Below are 18,545 nucleotides of genomic sequence, written 5' to 3'. Positions count from 1 at the left end.
CAGATCATTTCAGACTTACTCTAAATTAATGCCAGTACCTGGTAGCTGAGTTCAAAATGTTCAGTGTTACTATTTAGCAGGGAATTATTTGAATTAACTTCTAAGTAGTATGTAATGTTTACTAAAGTTTAAGTAGTAACAATGTACTAATTTGAAGCTTATAGATATTATTAAAACTCAATAGTAGCATTGAAAACAGAGAGATTCCAAATAAATGAGATTATATGCCACCTCAAGGCTGTAGAAAAAGGACAAACTAATTCATTCCAAAACCAGTAGCTGAAAGAAAATAATTAATTAAATTGAGAATAATAAAACAATACACAACAATGCAATAAAGAATTGCTTTTTTTCAAAAAGATAAATAGAACTGATAAACCCTTAGCCTAATTGCTAAAAGAAAGGCTCAAATTAACAAGATTAGAGAAGAAAAAGACCCTTCGGAAATCCAGAGAATTATCAGAACCTATTTTGAAAATTTATACTCCAATAAACTAGAAAACCTAGAAGACATTGACAAATTTCTAGACACATATAACCTGCCCAAATTGAATCAGAAAGATATATAAAAAGCCCAAACAGATCAATATTAAGTAATGAAATTGAAACAGAAATTAAAATCCTTCCTGAAACCAAAAGCCCAGGACCTGATGGATTTTCAGCTTATTTCTACCAGACCTTTACAGAAGAACTAACACCATCTTTCTTAAATTATTCCATGAAATTGCAAGGGAGGGAACACTCCCAAATACATTCTATGAAGCCAGTAGAACCCTGATACTAAAACCAGGCAAAGATTCATCAATTTAAGAAAATTACAGATCAATATTCCTGATGAACATAGATACAAAAGTTCTTAACAAAATATTAGGAAACTGCATTACAATACATGTCAAAAACATAATACACCACGATCAAGTAGTTTTCATTCCAAGGAAGCAAGGTTGGTTCAACATAGGAAAAATCAATAAATGTAATTGGTCACTTTTAAGGGCTACCAGTATTAAGGAAAAGAATCACATGATCACCTCAACAGATGCAGAAAAGGCCTTGGATAAAATCTAACATCTATTCATATTAAAAATGCTGGAGAATCTAGGGATTGAAGGAACTTACTTCAATAATGTAAAGGCCATTTATGACACACTAAAAATTAATGTCATAATGCATAAAGAAAAACTGAAATTGTTTCCTCTAGATTCAGGAACAAGACAAGCTATTCACTCTCACCACTCCTACTCAATATATTCTTTGAAACACTAGCCAGTGTGACAGGCAAGAAAAGGAAATCAAAGGGATGCAAATAGGAAAATAAGAGGTCAAGATATCCTTGTGTAACTATGACATTATCCAGTTTCTAGAAGACACTCAAAACTCCACAGAAGACTTCTAGAGCTTATAAATGAGTTAAAAATGTAGCAGGATATAAGATTAACACCCACAAATCAATAGCTTTTCTATACTCCAAAAGTGATTCAGGTGAGGAAGAAATCCAGAAAATCACCTCATTCACAATAACTCAAAGACAAAACAGAAACAAAGCAAAACAAAAAGCTTGTGAATTAATCTAACCAAGGAGGGAAAAAAGTCATATAATAAAATTGATATAATACTGAAGAAAGAAATTAAGGAAGACCTATAAAGATGGAAAGACATCCCATGTTCTTGAATAGGCAGGATTAATATTGCCAAAATGGCTATACTATCAAAAGCAATATACAGATTCAATGCAATCCTTATCAAAATACCAATAACATTCTTCACAGAATTAGAAAAAACATTTTTAGAATTTGTTTGGCAGAATAAGAAAACAAGAGTAGCCAAAGCATATTTTTTTTAAAAAAATATTTATTTAGTTGTAGATGAACACACAGCATCTTTATTTAGTGTGGTGCTGAGGATTGAACCCAGTGCTTCACACATGCGAGGCAAGCACTTTACCACTGAGCTACAGCCCCAGCCCCTAGCCAAAGCAATATTAAGGAAGAAAAGTGAAGCAGGAGGTATCATAATACCTGATCTGAAATTGTAGTAATGAAAACAGCATGGTATTAGCATTAATATAGACATGAAGACCAACGGAACAGAATAGAAGACACCCAGACAAATCCACATACTAAAAAATCATCTGGTACTTAATAAAAGTGCCAAAAATATATTTGGGAGAAAAGACAGCCTTTTAAACAAGTGATGCTGGGAATACTGGATAACTATATGTAGAAAAATTAAAAAAAATCCCTATCTCTCATCCTGTACTCAAATCAAAATGTCAAATATTTAGGAATTAGACCAGAAACCTTGTAAGTGCTATAAGAAAACATAGGGTCAAAATTCCATCATATTAGTGCTTGCACCTACTTCCTCAACAAGACTCCAAGAATCAATAAGTGGGGCACCATCACACTAAAAAGTTTCTGCCCAGGAAAATAAATGATTAAGAGGGTGAAGAAAGAGCCTATAGAATGGGAGAAAATCATGGCCATTTACTCCTCTGATAGGGGATTAACATTCAGAAGATATAAAGAACTCAAAAAACAAAATAACCCAATCAACAAGTGGGCAAAAGAACTAAATAGAAACTTCTCAAAACAAAAACAAAAACAAAAAACAAGCAAACAAACAAAACAAAACCCAAAACAAAACACAAATGGTTAATATATATATATATATATATATATATATATATATATATATATATATATATTTCAACATCTCTGATAGGAAAATGCAAATCAAAAACTACTCTAGAGATTTCTTCTTATTCTAGTCAGAATGGCAAGGATGAAGAATACAAACAACAATAAATGCTGGTGAGGTTGTGAGGAGAAATGTACACTTGTCCACTGTTGATGGAACTGCAGGTTGCATGGGCTTTCTCTCATCCAGGGAGGAGGTGCACGGAACAAGGAGAATGTGGCTGTGGAGTCACTAATCAAGATCTCCAGAGACCAAACAGGAAGCAGGTCTAATTTTATAGCACAGTTACCATGTATATATACTCAGGCAGTAGCTAGAAAAATTATAGGCAGCCACCAATACAATTTCTTGCTAACTGTCCTTGCCCTTGACCAGATGAGAAGCGGGCTGTGGAGTAAGTGCAGGAACTGCAACACATGGCCTCACACCCAAGGCTGTGCCTATGGGTTGAGCAGCCTGATGCTCATGCGCCTAGCGGAAGGGAGTGGCCTGCCACTCCGAAGTCCTTAACATATGCCAAGTATGCAGTACTCCATGCACTTGTTCCCACAGCAGACTAGTATAGTTACTCTGGAAACAGTATGAAGATTCCTCAAAAAATTAGAGATGGAACCACCCATGACCTACCTATTCCAGTCCTTGTTATTTTTTCAAAAGATCTAAAATCAGCATATTATAGCTATATAGCCATCTCCATGTTTATAGTAGCACAATTCATAATAACTAAATTATGAAATAAACCCAGGTGCCCATCAATAGATAAATAAAATAAGAAGTTGTCACACACACACACAAGAAAAAACACAAACACACACACAATGGAGTTGTACTAAGCAATAAAGAAGAACGAAGTTATGGTATCTGCGGAAAATGCATGGAAAAGGAGAATATTGTGCTAAGTGAAATAAGCCAAACTCATAAACTCAAAGATCAAATGTTTTCTCTCATGTGTAGAAACAAGAGTAAAATAAAGGAAAGAGGGAGGGCAGGATAGAATATCATAAAGATAAAGGGCAGATAAGTACTATAGAAGAAGGAGAGAGAGAGAGACAGAATGGAGGAATGGGAAAGGGGAGGCAATGCAGTATGAATTCTTAAAAAATCATGTTTAATGTATTTTTGAACTCAAATACTATGTATAATTATATGCTCTAATAAAAATTTTTAATAAATGAAAAAACTCAATAGAAGTTGTAGCAAGTTGGCCCAACAAGAAACGTGTGTGCTCGTGTGCATGCATGTATGTATGTGTGCTGGCTCTCCTAGGTGGGGAGGAGTATTTTTTTACTGACATATTTGTCATTGTGTGGATATAAGACATAGCAGACTGACTCCAGCTGGTTTTGTTATCATTTTAAAATGCACTCCCTCATTGCCCACATCTGAACAAACTTGCTCCTGTGGCCTTATCCTTGGTACTCCACTGGTACAAGTTGTATTCTTACACTATTACTTTTAAAATTTTTCTGTATTTTAAAAATAAACTCATGAGCAGATGGAGGACCACCAGAAATAGATATCATTATTTTTAGAGAGTCTTAGAAGCATGTGCAGCAGTAGCTGAAATTCATTCAGGCACTGCTTCTAAACTACTGTAAATAATATAACCTAATTTTAACTCCCACTTAAACCATAAAAAAATTTAAACTTTAAACAAATTATAAAACTACTTTTATTTGGTGTACCTATTTTAATTTTTAAAATATCTTACTTAAAAAATGTTTAAAGTTAATTATTCTAAGAAGATACTTAAAATATTCTGCAGTTTTATTTGGCATTGAAATTTTTTATTCAATGTAGATAAAACCATGTGAAAATTTAGTCCAAATGTGAATTGAATAAATATTTTATTTTTATCTCTATTTTATATTTTATAGACCTAATTAAATTGAAATGTCAAAGAAAGTATGATGAAAATTTTGCATTTTAGAATTTCACTTGTATTAACAAATAGGTAAAGACATACAAATGCCACAGTGTAGTATGGAAAATTCTTTTGAATAGAAACATGAAGCCAGACAAATTGAAAGATTACCTGAGGTCTGTTTATTTTTAAAACATACAAAAATGAAGATATCTATATCTATATCTATATCTATATCTATATCTATATCTATATATCTATATATCTATATATATATAACTTTTTTATTTTTAAAAAAATTTTTGGTGTGTGAAGATCACTCAAACTGAAAAAAACTGGAACACTTAAAATCATAGATTTGCTGATTCATTGAAATCATTTATTTACTTCCCTTTTTGCAGTACTAGAGATGGAAGCCAGGGCTTCAAGCATGCTAGGCTAGTGCTAAACCACTGAGCCACACCCAGCTCTCATTGCAACCTTCTCTTAGCACACACAGATTGTTCCAGATGTCTCAATAAAAAAGCCTGACTTGGAGGTACTTTAGTGAAGCTGCCTACCCTGGGTATGGGGAGACGGAACTGAATATCAGAACTGAATATCAACTGGTAGCTGTTCAGTTGTTAAAGATGAGATTTATCCTGGTGTAGGCCATTTTCTTTAAACATTTGGAAATGGATCATTCAGGAACAGCAACCTTAACATTGCTTTTCTGTGTACAACTGGTGAAACTGTAGAAATCTCTCAATGTGCTCTTTTCTTTTTGTCTTGCTCATGTTGATGCTATCAGAGAATTATAATTTAAAAAAATGATGGCTATTGATGTTTTGGAAATGGTAAGTTTTTTTCCTAAATAAAGGTTGAAAAGGAAAGCTTCCCACTTTTGGGAGAAAGTTCCATGATGTTTGAGAAGACAATTGATTTTAATTAGTGAGGAAGAAAACTCCCACATTCTTCTCACTCACTGCATTTTATACTAGGCTGCTCTGGCAATGCAGATGTTTCCCACAGCACTGGAAGTCAACTAAAGGCTAGCATAAGCAGGGCTCTTTATCACTGAATTAAGAAAAAGATTTTGTCAAGAAATAAGGATATAACATTAAGTGCCTATTTGTGATGTAGTCTGGCTTTCACAAGTTTAGTATTTTAATGAAAGTTTAGTATTTTAATAAATGTTGAGAGCCACAGCCAAAGAAGTCCCCCAATGAGCAGTTTCATAGTCTGAAGGACAGGAAAACAGCCCAATGAACATCACCACAGAGGAGCCAATCAGCTAGATGTTGCTGGGGCAGGCCGCTGTGAGCCAATCATCAGCTGGCATTCTGAAGGGCAGGGAAACAGCCCAATGAACATCACCGCAGAGGAGCCAATCAGCTAGATGTTGCTGGGGCCACTGTGAGCCAATCATCAGGCGGCAGCTGGAAGTTTGCTGGCAGCTGGAAGTTTGCTGGGCTCCAAAGTTTGAAAAACTTTGGAACAAAGATCTTTCAATAGTTCAGGCTTATCTGACTGATATTTGTAACTATACATAGGAATACAAAATCTTTTATTTGCAAGTTTTAAAAAATTTCAAACTGTTTAGTTAAATTTTCTTTTTGACTGAAATGGCTATAAGCAATTCCTAATCAAGACTTTCAAATTACTACCTCTTAAATTTCTTTTCCAGCTTTATTAAGGTAGAATTATCAAATAAAAGTTGTTTGTATTTATGGTATATAACATTATATTTTGAAACATAAATGTATACTTTGTGAGTTGATTAAATGAAGCTAATTAAAATTTATCACTTCACATACTTATTGTGATTATACTATTTAATATCTACTCTCTTGGTAACTTTTACTTATGCAATACATTTTTATTAACTGTAGTCAAGGCCTATATAGTAGATCTCCAGAATGTATTCATCTTGCCTAACTGAAACTTTGTATCCTTGGACCAGCAACTTCTCATTTGTGCCTATCCACCCTCAGGCCCTGGCTACTGCTATTCTACTATCTGCTTTTGTGAATTTTACTTTTTTATGTTCATATAAATGAGATCATATAGTATTTAGCTGGTATATTTCACTTAGCCTAATGTCATCTAAGTTCATCCTTGATGTTGTCCCAAATGATAGGAATTTCTGATTTTAAAGGACTGAATAATATTTATATATGTATAAATATATTATATACTATTTATATGCACACACACACACATAAATACACACCAACCATATTTTCTTTATCCATTGATGGATCCTTTGATTGACTCTTGGCTACTGTGAGTAGTTAAAAATCTTGCAGTCATCATTATGGATGCTACTGAAAAATTAAAATCTTTCTGATTAACTTAGAAGATGTTCACTTATTTTCTGTGTCATGCAGTATGCATCATTTGACTTCTTGATAATGAGCATCTTTTATCTTTATATCCAGAAAGAACTGCATTTCGTTAAAAAAATGAGTATTTTGCCTTATATTTGTAATTATGCTTGATGGAGACTAATGTAATCAAATGAATCAACACTTGTTCATTGCTTTACATGTTATTAAGTCAAGAACAGTCTTCTTAGAGAATTTTTTATTGTTTTTTGTTACTTTTTATTTTTGTTACTTTTTTATTGTTTTTTTTTTGTTACTTTTTAAAAATTGTTCTTTTATTACTTCCCAAGAACTCTTATCAGATTCATGAATTGCTAACTGATGCAAGTAACTGAGGGAGAACTACAAAATCCTTTTCATTTCATTATGCTAATAGTAATGTGAAATTATCCATTTCTTTCCCCTTAAGAATAGCTGACCAATTGAAGGAGAAGGCAACATATGGACAGTATGCTTTGTAGGAGAAGATTTTTTTTTCATTTAAAATATGCCACAGATAACTCATACAAGGCAAATAAATAAATTTAATACTTTTTTTAAGGAAAGAATGAGAGGAGAGAGAGAGAGAGAGAGAGAGAGAGAGAGAGAGAGAGAGAGAGAGAGAGAATTTTTAATATTTATTTTTTAGTTATCGGCGGACACAACATCTTTGTTGGTATGTGGTGCTGAGGATCAAACCCGGGTCGCATGCATGCCAGATGAGCACACTACCGCTTGAGCCACATCCCCAGCCCAATTTAATACTTTTTAAAGAGGCTACATGACAAAGAAAATGAGTAAAGAAGGTTTTATTCTGGATAGTTGTCCAGCTTTGCTTTCTTCTGGTTAGTTATGTGGCCCCATCACTGAGCTGCTTGCTTGCCTGGCAGACTCTTTGGATCCGGGACACCAACACCTTCAGAGATTCCTTGACATCCTTGTTATGGAGTGTATAGATGAGAGGATTGAGAAGTGGGGTGATGACTGAGTAGAAAATAGCCACAATCTTATTGATGTTTGACTCATATTTTACTGCTGGGCAGACATACATGAAGATGAGGGTACCAAAGTAGATGGTTACTATAGAGAGGTGGGCTGTGCAGGTAGAGAAGGCTTTGCATCGGGCTGCAGCTGAGACCATAGCTAAGATTGTGGACAGGATTTGGGCATAGGAAGCCATGGTAAAGGCCAGAGCTCCTAGGACAATGACAGTGCTAAAAGCATAGCCCACTGCTTGAATGACATATGTGTCTGTGCAGGAAAGGCAGAAAATCTGATCTGCATCACAGAAGAAGTGGTTGATCTGGTTTGGTGTGCAAAAAGAGATTTGTGCAAGGAGGAAGGAGGGGAACATGGGACAGAGGAATCCCACAAACCAGCAGATCCCAGCTAGGGTTGCACACGTTTGGGGACTGAACAACAGTGGGTAATGGAGAGGGCGACAAATGGCAGCATAGGGGTCAAAGGCCATGGTGGTGAGGATGAAGAGCTCAGTGGCAGCCAAGGAGAAGAAGAAGTAATACTGAGTGATGCAGCTGGAAACTGAGATGACCCCTTGGACACTTAGAAAGTTGGACAGCATCTTGGGCACAGTGACTGTGGTATACCAGAGCTCTACTAAGGAGAGGTTGCAGATGAAAAAGTACATGGGAGTGTGGAGGTGTCCATCCAGGGCCACAAGGAGCACAATGAGCGCATTGCCTACTAAGGACAAGAGGTAGACCAGGAGGAAGAGGGAGAAGAAGAGCACCTGGAGATGTGGGGAGTTGGAAAATCTCAGGAAAACAAATTCAGTCACCAATGTGCGGTTGACTTTCTCCATTCAGCCAGTTGATTCAACTGGACAAGGAAAGTGGAGGGGGTTGTTTGAAGATCTTAGATGTCCTGAGTTATGTGGTTATCTAGTGATCTCTGGCCAACCACTATGGATGCTCAATCTCTCAATATTCCCTTCTGCTTACTCCTTGGCTACCTCTCACTTTCTAAACAGTGGCGAGTACTATATTTCTTAAAAAGTAGAATACTGAATATTCAAGGCCATCTTTCTCCCCTAATTGAAATAGATATGCCTCATTTCCCAGGAGTTCCCATAATTCCCAAGAATTAGAGGAGAAGTCTATGAATCTATAGATCTTTCTAGACTGAGCATGTGACATGCCTTACTTCCACATGTAGATTAAATCATATGTTGATATGTTGATGCCAACCTCTTTGGCATAAAATCCCCAGCAATTTGTGAATTAGCCTGATATCTCTACATATTCCTTACTGCATACCCTTGTACCCTCTCTGACCCTAAGATTCTTTCACCATCAAGATTGTAGAGAATGTGGAATCTTCCTGTTCTGTTATTCTCCTGTTCTGTCAATGGCTATTGGATCTCCGGAGGTACAGATGGAGAGTGTGCTGTCTTTTGTACAGATTTCAATATGGATGGAATACAGGCCTTTCAGAGAGACTTCTGGATTTCCATCTCTCAGGCAGAATAGGAAGAATCTTGCTTAGTTAAAGATAAGAAGAGGAACATGTTTCAAGAGGAGAGGGTAAATTCAGGCTGGAATTCTCAGGTGGGAATTTGAGGATGGATTAGGGTCTTTAAAGGGAAAAAAACTATCATTGATGTGAGAGCAAACTCAAAGAGACCAGAAATGCAAACTCAGAGGAAACAGGCTTTCTGGGTTAACATTAATATTAGGAAGGATGGAGATAATAGTGTTGACACTATAAAGTAGGAGTTTTACCCATATTTCCATTTCTTGATTTTCTTTCTTTGAAGTGCCTCTAAAAATGGAAAAATCAAAAGTATTCATTATTAGGAGTTAGGCTTATATGCTACAGATCAAAAATCATGGGTAATTGTTCTGACACAATGTAAAGAGAAAAAGTGATACAATGCAAAACCCAATATCTGATATATATTCTGAAGTGTCAGATTATTGTAAGATTACTAGTCACTTTAAATGTAGGTTTCTGTATCAAAATATCTTATAATAAAGTCATTTTAATATCATCAGAGACTATTTTAGTTAAACTATTTATTTTAATGTCAGAGATTTGTTGTTAACGGAGAAAAGACTAGAGAAATTGTCAAGTGTTAAAAAACAAGTATCACCTGAAATTTTCATATTCAGTGACTGGCAATGTTTATATTTGGAGTGTTTATTTACAGGCTACTTAATTTGAATGCATGCATTTAAACATGCTCATATCCACACAGAAATGCACACTTGAAGCCATAAAAAGACATTACCTTAATTGCTTAGTTTCTTTCAATTCTCCTTTCACCAATTTGGTGAGGGTTTCAGCCAGTTTCCCTTGTTTAGTAGTCCTTTGTAGACCCTGCAAATCTTGCCTCACTCTGTATGTCCATAAAAATGTAATTTTAGGTTTACTTGTGGGATTTATTTCTCGTTTTCCCAAAGCTCATTCTAAATTTACATTTCCTGAGCAATCTGCCCACTCCTGGCTTTGGTTGCTAAGTGTTATGTTAGTAGAAACAAAACTCCAGACCCCACCCTCCACCTTCTCCAGACCCCAAGTGTTTAAGAGGGGAATTGAGAGGAGAGAATTTGGTTATGCTTATGAGGAAGGCAAGGTTTGTGAAGAAAGGCTATCCCTTCTTCTGCCCTTCCAAAGGGGTAAGAGAATTAATTTTCAATTTTTCTTTCCAGCCAGAGAAAAGGGGATTCTGTGGATAGAGGAGGCCTGATTTCTGGTTTCTTACCTGGATTCAGCCACTGGGCTTGCTTACCAGCAGTATCTAACAAGAACGGAGCCATATAGGAGATGATGTCATGGGACCTTAAGGCAGAGAAGAAAGAGACTGGCCCTACTTCCTTGAATTACTGCTTTTTCAGGGTCTGAAAGGTTATAGAAGATGAATTCTATCTATGGGGATAGGTCAAAATTAGGGTCAGGAAGGGTAGATGAGTTTAGGGCTGTGCTAGATTTTAGATCAAAGAGTACAAGCATTAGGAATTTGGTATAAGGCCTGCAGCTGAGACTTAACTGGAAGATGAAGATGAGTAGGTGGCCAAGACTATGGGAGCTGGTTACCACTGTCTAAGTGAATCATTCCAAGAGCTAAAGCAGAAGCTTCCATCATCAGAGAAGAGATGAAGCTTTACCAATACTTTTTTCCTGTCCCCCCTCACTCCCAGCACCAGTTAGGTGTGGGGAGCTTGTATGAGAGGTCAATTCTCTCCTATGTACTCCAGCTGCTAGTGCTGGCTGTTGACTGGTGTTATTAAAAACAAAATTTAAAGTAAAAATTGTGATTGAAACTTAAAAATAAACAGGTCTTTGTGTGCAAAATTATACCTTAACAAAAGAGGAAAAGCTTTATTAACAGTTTAAGCTTTATTAAGAGTTTTAATACTTTTAAACTAATGGTGACTCACAAATGAGGGAATCTGACTGAGGATCATTAAGGAAATAAGCTATCCAATGGATAGAGAGGGAACAAGCAGAGTGTAGCTTATGCCATTTATTACAAACATAAAGCTGTCTCAAATTTACAACCCATACCTTGAGATGCCTTAGTAAAAAAAACCCCTACATATTTATACACACACATACACACACACACACACACACACACACACACATTCTGATGCACATTTAACATTCAGCAAACATAATTGTCAAAGCAGCTTTTCTTGTTCTTCATAGAACCAACAGGATCCTTCCAGCCTCAGTGTCTTTGGTTTGTAAAATAGCAACCATCCTTCTTGATTTATTTAAGAAGACTTAACTAGCTGTCCCAATGCAGTGACCTTTATATTCTGGTGTTTACAGAGGGCTATAGAGTTTGTTAGAGTGGCAATTGGACCTACAAGTTCTAAGCCAAACACTTCATCTATATTGAGTGGCCTGAAGCCCAGAGAGGAAATAAGGAGGTGGCTTTTTGAGACATCCAAGTGGTGTGTACTAACCTGAGAACTGGAGCCCTCTGTTCTTCTGGTCCCCAGGTTTACCTGTTGGCTTGTATTTTTAATCATTAATTCTCACGTGAATGATTTTGTCTTTCCTATGGGACTGGGAAATTTTCTCAGCATCCATGTCTCACAAGACCCTTCTTTTTCCAGGGACAGGTTCTCAGCATGCTTTCAGACTCAGGATGGGAAGAAGAGATTTGTGCCTGACACTTTTACTTTTTTCCCCATTTATGTTTTTTCCTTTACATATATTTTTCTACTTTTTAATGATATTGCTGGCCAGTGATTGGTACAGACATAGAATGGGTGAGGTCAGGTGGTTTTACAGGGAACAACCCAAAATTCACCTCTAACCATTGAGTTAACTCACTTAGAGAATTCTGTGGATGGCAAGAAAATGTGAAAAGTTACATTGTTCATTTCTCTCCCACCAAACTATGGCTTAATCTTTATCTTATATTGCTCAACAGTGGTTACTTTCATGTATATCTCTTCTAATTTGACTTTCTTCACAGTTTTGCAAAGAAAAGTGACATAATCAATTGTTTTCTCAGAGATATCTTAAAGTTCACTTTTAATAAAATTATATATTTACCTGGTTTAAAAATTAAATAGTAAATTAAAGTACAAAATACAAAGTAAACCATTTTGATACTTCTCAAGAAGTTTCAGAGGGAAACTAGAATGAAAGAAAAAGTGAATTCTCTAACGTGAGAGAGTTGAAAGTGCAATTTCTTAATTACTAGCTTAGATCCTAGGCATGTGACGATAAGTACAACTTCCTGTTGGAGAATGGACAGGGTGGGGCAAAAGGACTTTCTGAGTATAATTCAGCCCTCTCCCTCACCTCAGCAACTGATGGAGGATTTTTTCTTTCTCATTAATCACCTCATATTTTTTCTAGATAGGGGAAGAAGTACTCCAAACTCCTCTTCAATTCAGTGAAGCTCCAAATATCCTTTGAAAGCATCTTATGCTGTCTTTTCTGGGCTTCAGTTGGCTCTCTCTCTCCCTCCCTTCCTTCTAAAATAGGGATAGCTCAAAATAGTTCTGAGCTATTGGAGGGACTATCTGGCTCACCTTCATTATTTACACTCCACCTTTATGTTTCTAATCTTTTTTGAATGATCAAGGACAGGCTTTGGGCAGAGGTCAGGAGTGGAGAGGTTAATACTCATAAATGATGAGAATGAGCTCGGAATGATGCTCAGCTGGTTTAAAAAGAAAGGGCAGAGTTTTTTGCCTTAGAAAAACAGTGAGAAAGATCAACTGAGGAAGAAAGTTTAGAGAGAATTTCCAAGTGCCCCTCTTTTGGAACTATATTCAGCCTAGATGTTAGGGGCTCCTTTAGGCTGTGAATCTTCAGAAAAGTCTTCCAGTTTATTTTTCATTTATCAAGCCTTCAAGCTCTGGGATGGTTGCCCTGGGTGTGGATTGTTACTGGTGTGAGACTCTTCTCGGGGGAATGTCGTTCCCAAGACCCAGGCACACAGAGGTGGCACACAGAGATGATTGTGAGAAACTTGGCAGACAAACAACTTCCTCAGGGGCAAAGAGCCCTGTTAGGGCAGGCTGCTCCCTAGAGAGGGATCATTTCTACCTGTCCTTGTGGGGATCAGGCTGATTGGGCCAAGTTCTACTCTCCTGCTTTATGAAATGTCAGCACTGAGACTACAGGTTCTTGAATTCTGTAAGATGTTATGTTCTTCAACCACATCTACTGAACAAGCCCACCCCACATAGGGTCCTGTAGTTTCAGGATCTTCTGCTACAATCACTAATGACTTTATTAATGGGAAGTGCATCTGATACTTCTTTTGGTGTTGAAAACAAATATTTTCTCTTAGGCATTAGGGAAAACATTCCTTTGTGGGGATAAAGACAGTCAGGAAGGCATGGAAAAATCAGCAGCCATTTCCCTGAGATCATGAAGGAGGAATTCCTTCCTGCAGATCTGTGATAGGAATAGAAGACCCCCCACCAAGTCTGAAGAAGGATCAATACAGTAAATGTTATATTATTTACTCTAAGATAATACTTCTTCTTTTTTTCTTCTTCCAATTTTGGAACTTAAACTTTAATCAATTTCCTCAGGATATTTGAGTGGTGACCATTTTTTTGGTGGTGATACATGTTTTTCTAAGTTTTATAAAATAAAGGGCCATAATGGCCCAGGAGGATTCCAGTTTGTTAGCATTTCATATTTATAAGTCATATTATAGAATTCTTCTCTTCTCCTACATTCCTTAAAACTATCTCTTAAAAGAACATAAACAGACATTCAAAAAGCAATGAAGTAGGGCTGGGGTCATAGCTTAGTGTAGAGCACTTGCCTAGCCTGTGTGAAGCACAGGGTTCGATTCTCAGCATCACATATAAATAAATAAAGGTCCATTGACAACTGAAAAAATATTTTTATAAAAAGCAATGAAATGAGTACCATGTATTGAACAACTTAAGGGACTCCTTATGTAAAATATTTAAATAATTAAGGACCAAGCCAAGCTGGAAAATAATATTGGAGGGGATATTTCTGTTGTAAATTTTAATGTTGAATCTTCATGAGCTCTACTACTTCTCATTAAATTTCTTTGTTCCACTAAGTATTTTGTCCAAATTTGATAACCTGTCTTAACAAAATTCTATGAGAGTTATCTGATAATTCTCTCACATGCTTAGAATTGAGGGCAACACATAAGCTAATTTTATATATTCCTCATTCACTTCATTTCTGCCTAGACCCTTCTAAAGTTAATTGATTAAAATTACTATTACTGGCATATCACAATAGTTTCAATGTCAAAGCAATAGTCTTCAATTTCCATGATTGGTAACATCTTATTTACTTTTTCAAATCTGTACCACCCAAAGTTATTAATATTTTGACCTCTATTGACACAACAGTTATATATATGTTTTAGAAACATATGCTACTTGATATCAATAAATGGATCAATAAATGGATTTTCTTTTAAAAAATTGGTTCTTTTTTCTTATATATGAGAGTAGAATACATTTGATATAATTATATAAGCATGGAATATCTAAGATAATACTTTTAATGTACTATTTAGAAGGCTGCTTTAAAGCCAACCCTTTTTGAAACTGGAAGTACACAAAAGCTCATCTGATGCATGTTCTTTCTCCTCTCCCCTATTCTGTGTTTCTTTTTCTCTTATTGCATCCTACGATATAGCAGAGAGCTATAGATGAAGCAGAGAGCTGTGATCCTGGCCAGAGATCAATTTCTAGCTGTATGACTGACCCTTTCTGTGAGTTTGGACAGTTCACTTTACTCTCCTGAGTTTTCTTTAAAGAGAAAATAGAACTTATTATTTGCTGCAGTTATGCTTTATACAGTATCCTTGAACATGGACATAGCCAGTATCAAATCCTGCCCTGATATAGGGAAAAAGCAGGGTTAGATTCCCGGGGGCCTATGGACACATTTTCATCAACTGACTAATAAATAGCCATGCTTGTTTTTCTGCCTAAAGACATCTTATTTAATAAATATTGTTGACTAACATTAAACTCATGACTCAAGTCTCTCTAACAGCCTACAGAATGGAAGATTTCTGCCACTTGCTCCCAGAAAGGGTATATCCAGAATATATATAGAATATGTCAGTATTCTCTCTTCATTTATATATATATATATAGATAGATAGATAGATAGATAGATAGATATTTATATATATTTTATATATATTATATTTAGATATTATATATAATATCTAAATAACTCAAAAAACTTAATACTTCCAGACCTCCAAATGACCCAATAAATAAATGGACAAAATAACTAAACAGATACTTTTTAAAAGAAGAAATACAAATGGCCAACAAATTTATGACAAAATGTTCAACATCTCTAGAAATAGGAAAAAAACACATCAAAACTACATTTAGACTTCATCTCACTACAGCCAGAATACTCATACATTCTTGGTGGGACTGCAAATTATGATAGCCACTCTCTGGAAAGGATTACAGAGTTTTCTCAAAAAAAATAGAAATGGAAACATCATATGACCTAGTTATCTGACTCCATGATATTTATCCAAAAGAACTAAAATCAGTATAGTATAGCAGTACAATTCAAAATAGCTGACTAATGGAACCAGCCAGGATGCCCTTCAACAGATGAATGGATAAAAAATGTAATACATGTATATAATGGAGTTTCAGCCATAAAGAAGAATGAATTATGACATTTGCTTAAAACTGGATGGGACTGGAGAACATCATGGTAAGTGAAGTAAGCCAGACTCAGCACGTCAAAGGGTGAATGCTTTTTCTTGTATATGGAAGCTAAAGTAAAATTAGGAAATAAAAAAGGTGGGGGTGGGGGGGATCCCATGAAAAAAATTGAAGAGAAATCAGTGGAGTAGAAGAAGAAGAAGATTGAGGGGGACAGGGGAGGGATGAGAAAAGAGATAACAGTGAAATAAAAGTGAGAAAACTATCCTATGTGCATATATGAATATACCACAGTGAATTTTACCTTATGTTTATCTATAATACACTAATTGAAAAAACTATGAATAATAGAAGATTGATAAAATAGAGGAAAGAGATCAGGGGGAAGGAGGAAAAGAGAGACAGGGGCAGTACTGGGGACTGATTTGGAGCAAATTATGTTCCATTCTTGTATAATTATGTCAAAATGAACCCAATATTATGTATAACTGTATTGCACTAATAAAAATAGATTAAACATTTATCCAGCACATGTATTTTCTCAATAAGGCCCATCCATGTTTAGGATCACTAGACAATACTTCAGCATCACACACAGGGCCGTTTTAATCAGTGAAATTACAACAAAACTCAAACAAACAAACAAACAAAATGTAGCACGAACTATACTATGAAAAGGACACTTGCTTACAGTATGAGAGCTGAAACAAGAAGGCAAAGCATCTCTTTCTAATGCCTAACTGGGAGAGTGCATATTGCAAGGTTCAAACCTTTTGTACTCTGCTCATGCCCATGCCCATGCCCATGCCCATGCATTATAGGGAAAGTTGACTTGGGGGTTACAAATAACAATTTTGCAGACCTGCTCCTTGTTAGGAAAATAAAATGGAGGCCAATAAAATCTTGAAATTCCTTCAGTTTGGATTATGTACAAATTGTTTAGTCTACTAAGATTAGGGTTCTTTTATCAACCACAAATTGCTGAGGAATGAAATTAGACAACATATGTGAAACTAATGGGAGAGTATGTCTGTGGTCCCCACTCCAGTCTTGATCCCGAACCCTCTCCCCCCTATCCCCTTCCCCTCTTCCCCTCCCATGCCCCAGTGAGTTTGTACTTTATAGGGTGGGCAGGGGCAGTGAGGTGGAGCTATGACTGAAATCAGACTGGTTTCTCCACGCTCCATGTTCTTAGAGTATAGAACTGTTCTAGGTGCTAAAATTAAAAACAAACAAACAAACAAACAAAATTTGATTCTCTAAATGAAATTGTGTTGTACTTGGACAAAAGGTAGGCCTTTACCTGATACAAAAAGAAATTATGAAATTAATAAGAAAGATAATCCAAATCAGAATATATAAAAGATATGAAAAGTTGAGCACAGAAAGACTAAATAAACAAATGGAGGAAGATATTCAGGTTGCCATTGCTTATTGGAAATGCATATAAAAACAATGAGTAGACAATATATTTAGATTAGCAAATATGAAAACTGTGTTAAGACCCGATGTTTATGAAAAGTCTGAGAATTTCTTTTTATGTTCTTTTGATAATTATGATTGCAATCTGGCAATACTTATTGGAATTATGAAAGTGCATGTATTTTGAGCCAAGAATCACTTTAAAATTTATCTGCTGAAAAGGAGAGATTGATAGGTAAAGACTTATAGAACAGGAAATCTAGTGCATCACTGTTTGTAATAAAATATATTTATAATAATGTAAATATCTAGTCTTAGAGAAATGGTTGAGTTCAATATGGTATATTCAAGTTAAAGACTCAATATAGGAACTAAACCCATATCAGCGCTGTACATGTGTGTGAGGATTTATTTATAAAAGTATTTTCATACTCATGGAGCAAAGTGGAGAAAGATACACAAATGATTCTGAGCCTGGGTTACATGAGGAGGAGCTGAGTGGAGGTTTTATGGAGGAAATGCATATGAAAGAGTAAAGAACAGTATAAAGTCATAAAAAGAAGGACTCCACAAACAGCTCTAAACACCCCCATGCATACATTATATGGTAGTGTTATATGATACACATAATCATATTTCGTGTATATTTTTATGCAAAAAGACATTTCAACAAGAAAACCTCTACTACTCTGTAAGGATACCTATGATGTCTTGAGATATATATACATTGTTTAACACAAGAAGTAAAGTTTATTATACCATGTATATTGTGAACCTACTTTGTTGAAAAGAAACATGTCAATACTGAAGTCAACAACTAATTCACCAGGTAAGAGAACTAATGCCTGTGTGTGTGTGTGTGTGTGTGTGTGTGTGTGTACTATCAGACAATAAGTTTGCTGAAATATTTATAAAGAAGAATGAGGTAATATTCAGTTGATTTTAGGACTATTTTATTCAAAATGTCTATCTGTACCTACCTACCTACCTACTTACCTACCTATCTACCACTATCTACCTTTGTTTAAAGTAAAAATATGCAAAGAGTCACACTAGACCTTTCCATTGGCTGGAGGG

At 35.7% G+C, this 18,545-nt stretch overlaps 1 protein-coding gene across 1 annotated transcript; it reads right to left on the bottom strand.

The window, feature by feature from the left end:
• Positions 1–7,756: 7,756 nt before the first annotated feature.
• LOC144365803 (olfactory receptor 6N2-like) lies at positions 7,757–8,728 on the bottom strand. Its single transcript, XM_078018551.1, has one exon. It carries the CDS (start codon positions 8,726–8,728, stop codon positions 7,757–7,759), a length of 972 nt encoding a protein of 323 aa, XP_077874677.1.
• Positions 8,729–18,545: the final 9,817 nt, after the last annotated feature.

Source organism: Ictidomys tridecemlineatus, chromosome 8, assembly GCF_052094955.1.
Source record: "Ictidomys tridecemlineatus isolate mIctTri1 chromosome 8, mIctTri1.hap1, whole genome shotgun sequence".
Classification (NCBI taxonomy): domain Eukaryota; kingdom Metazoa; phylum Chordata; class Mammalia; order Rodentia; family Sciuridae; genus Ictidomys; species Ictidomys tridecemlineatus.
Note: the sequence above shows the minus strand (reverse complement) of the source record. Positions and strands in the feature narration are given on the sequence as shown.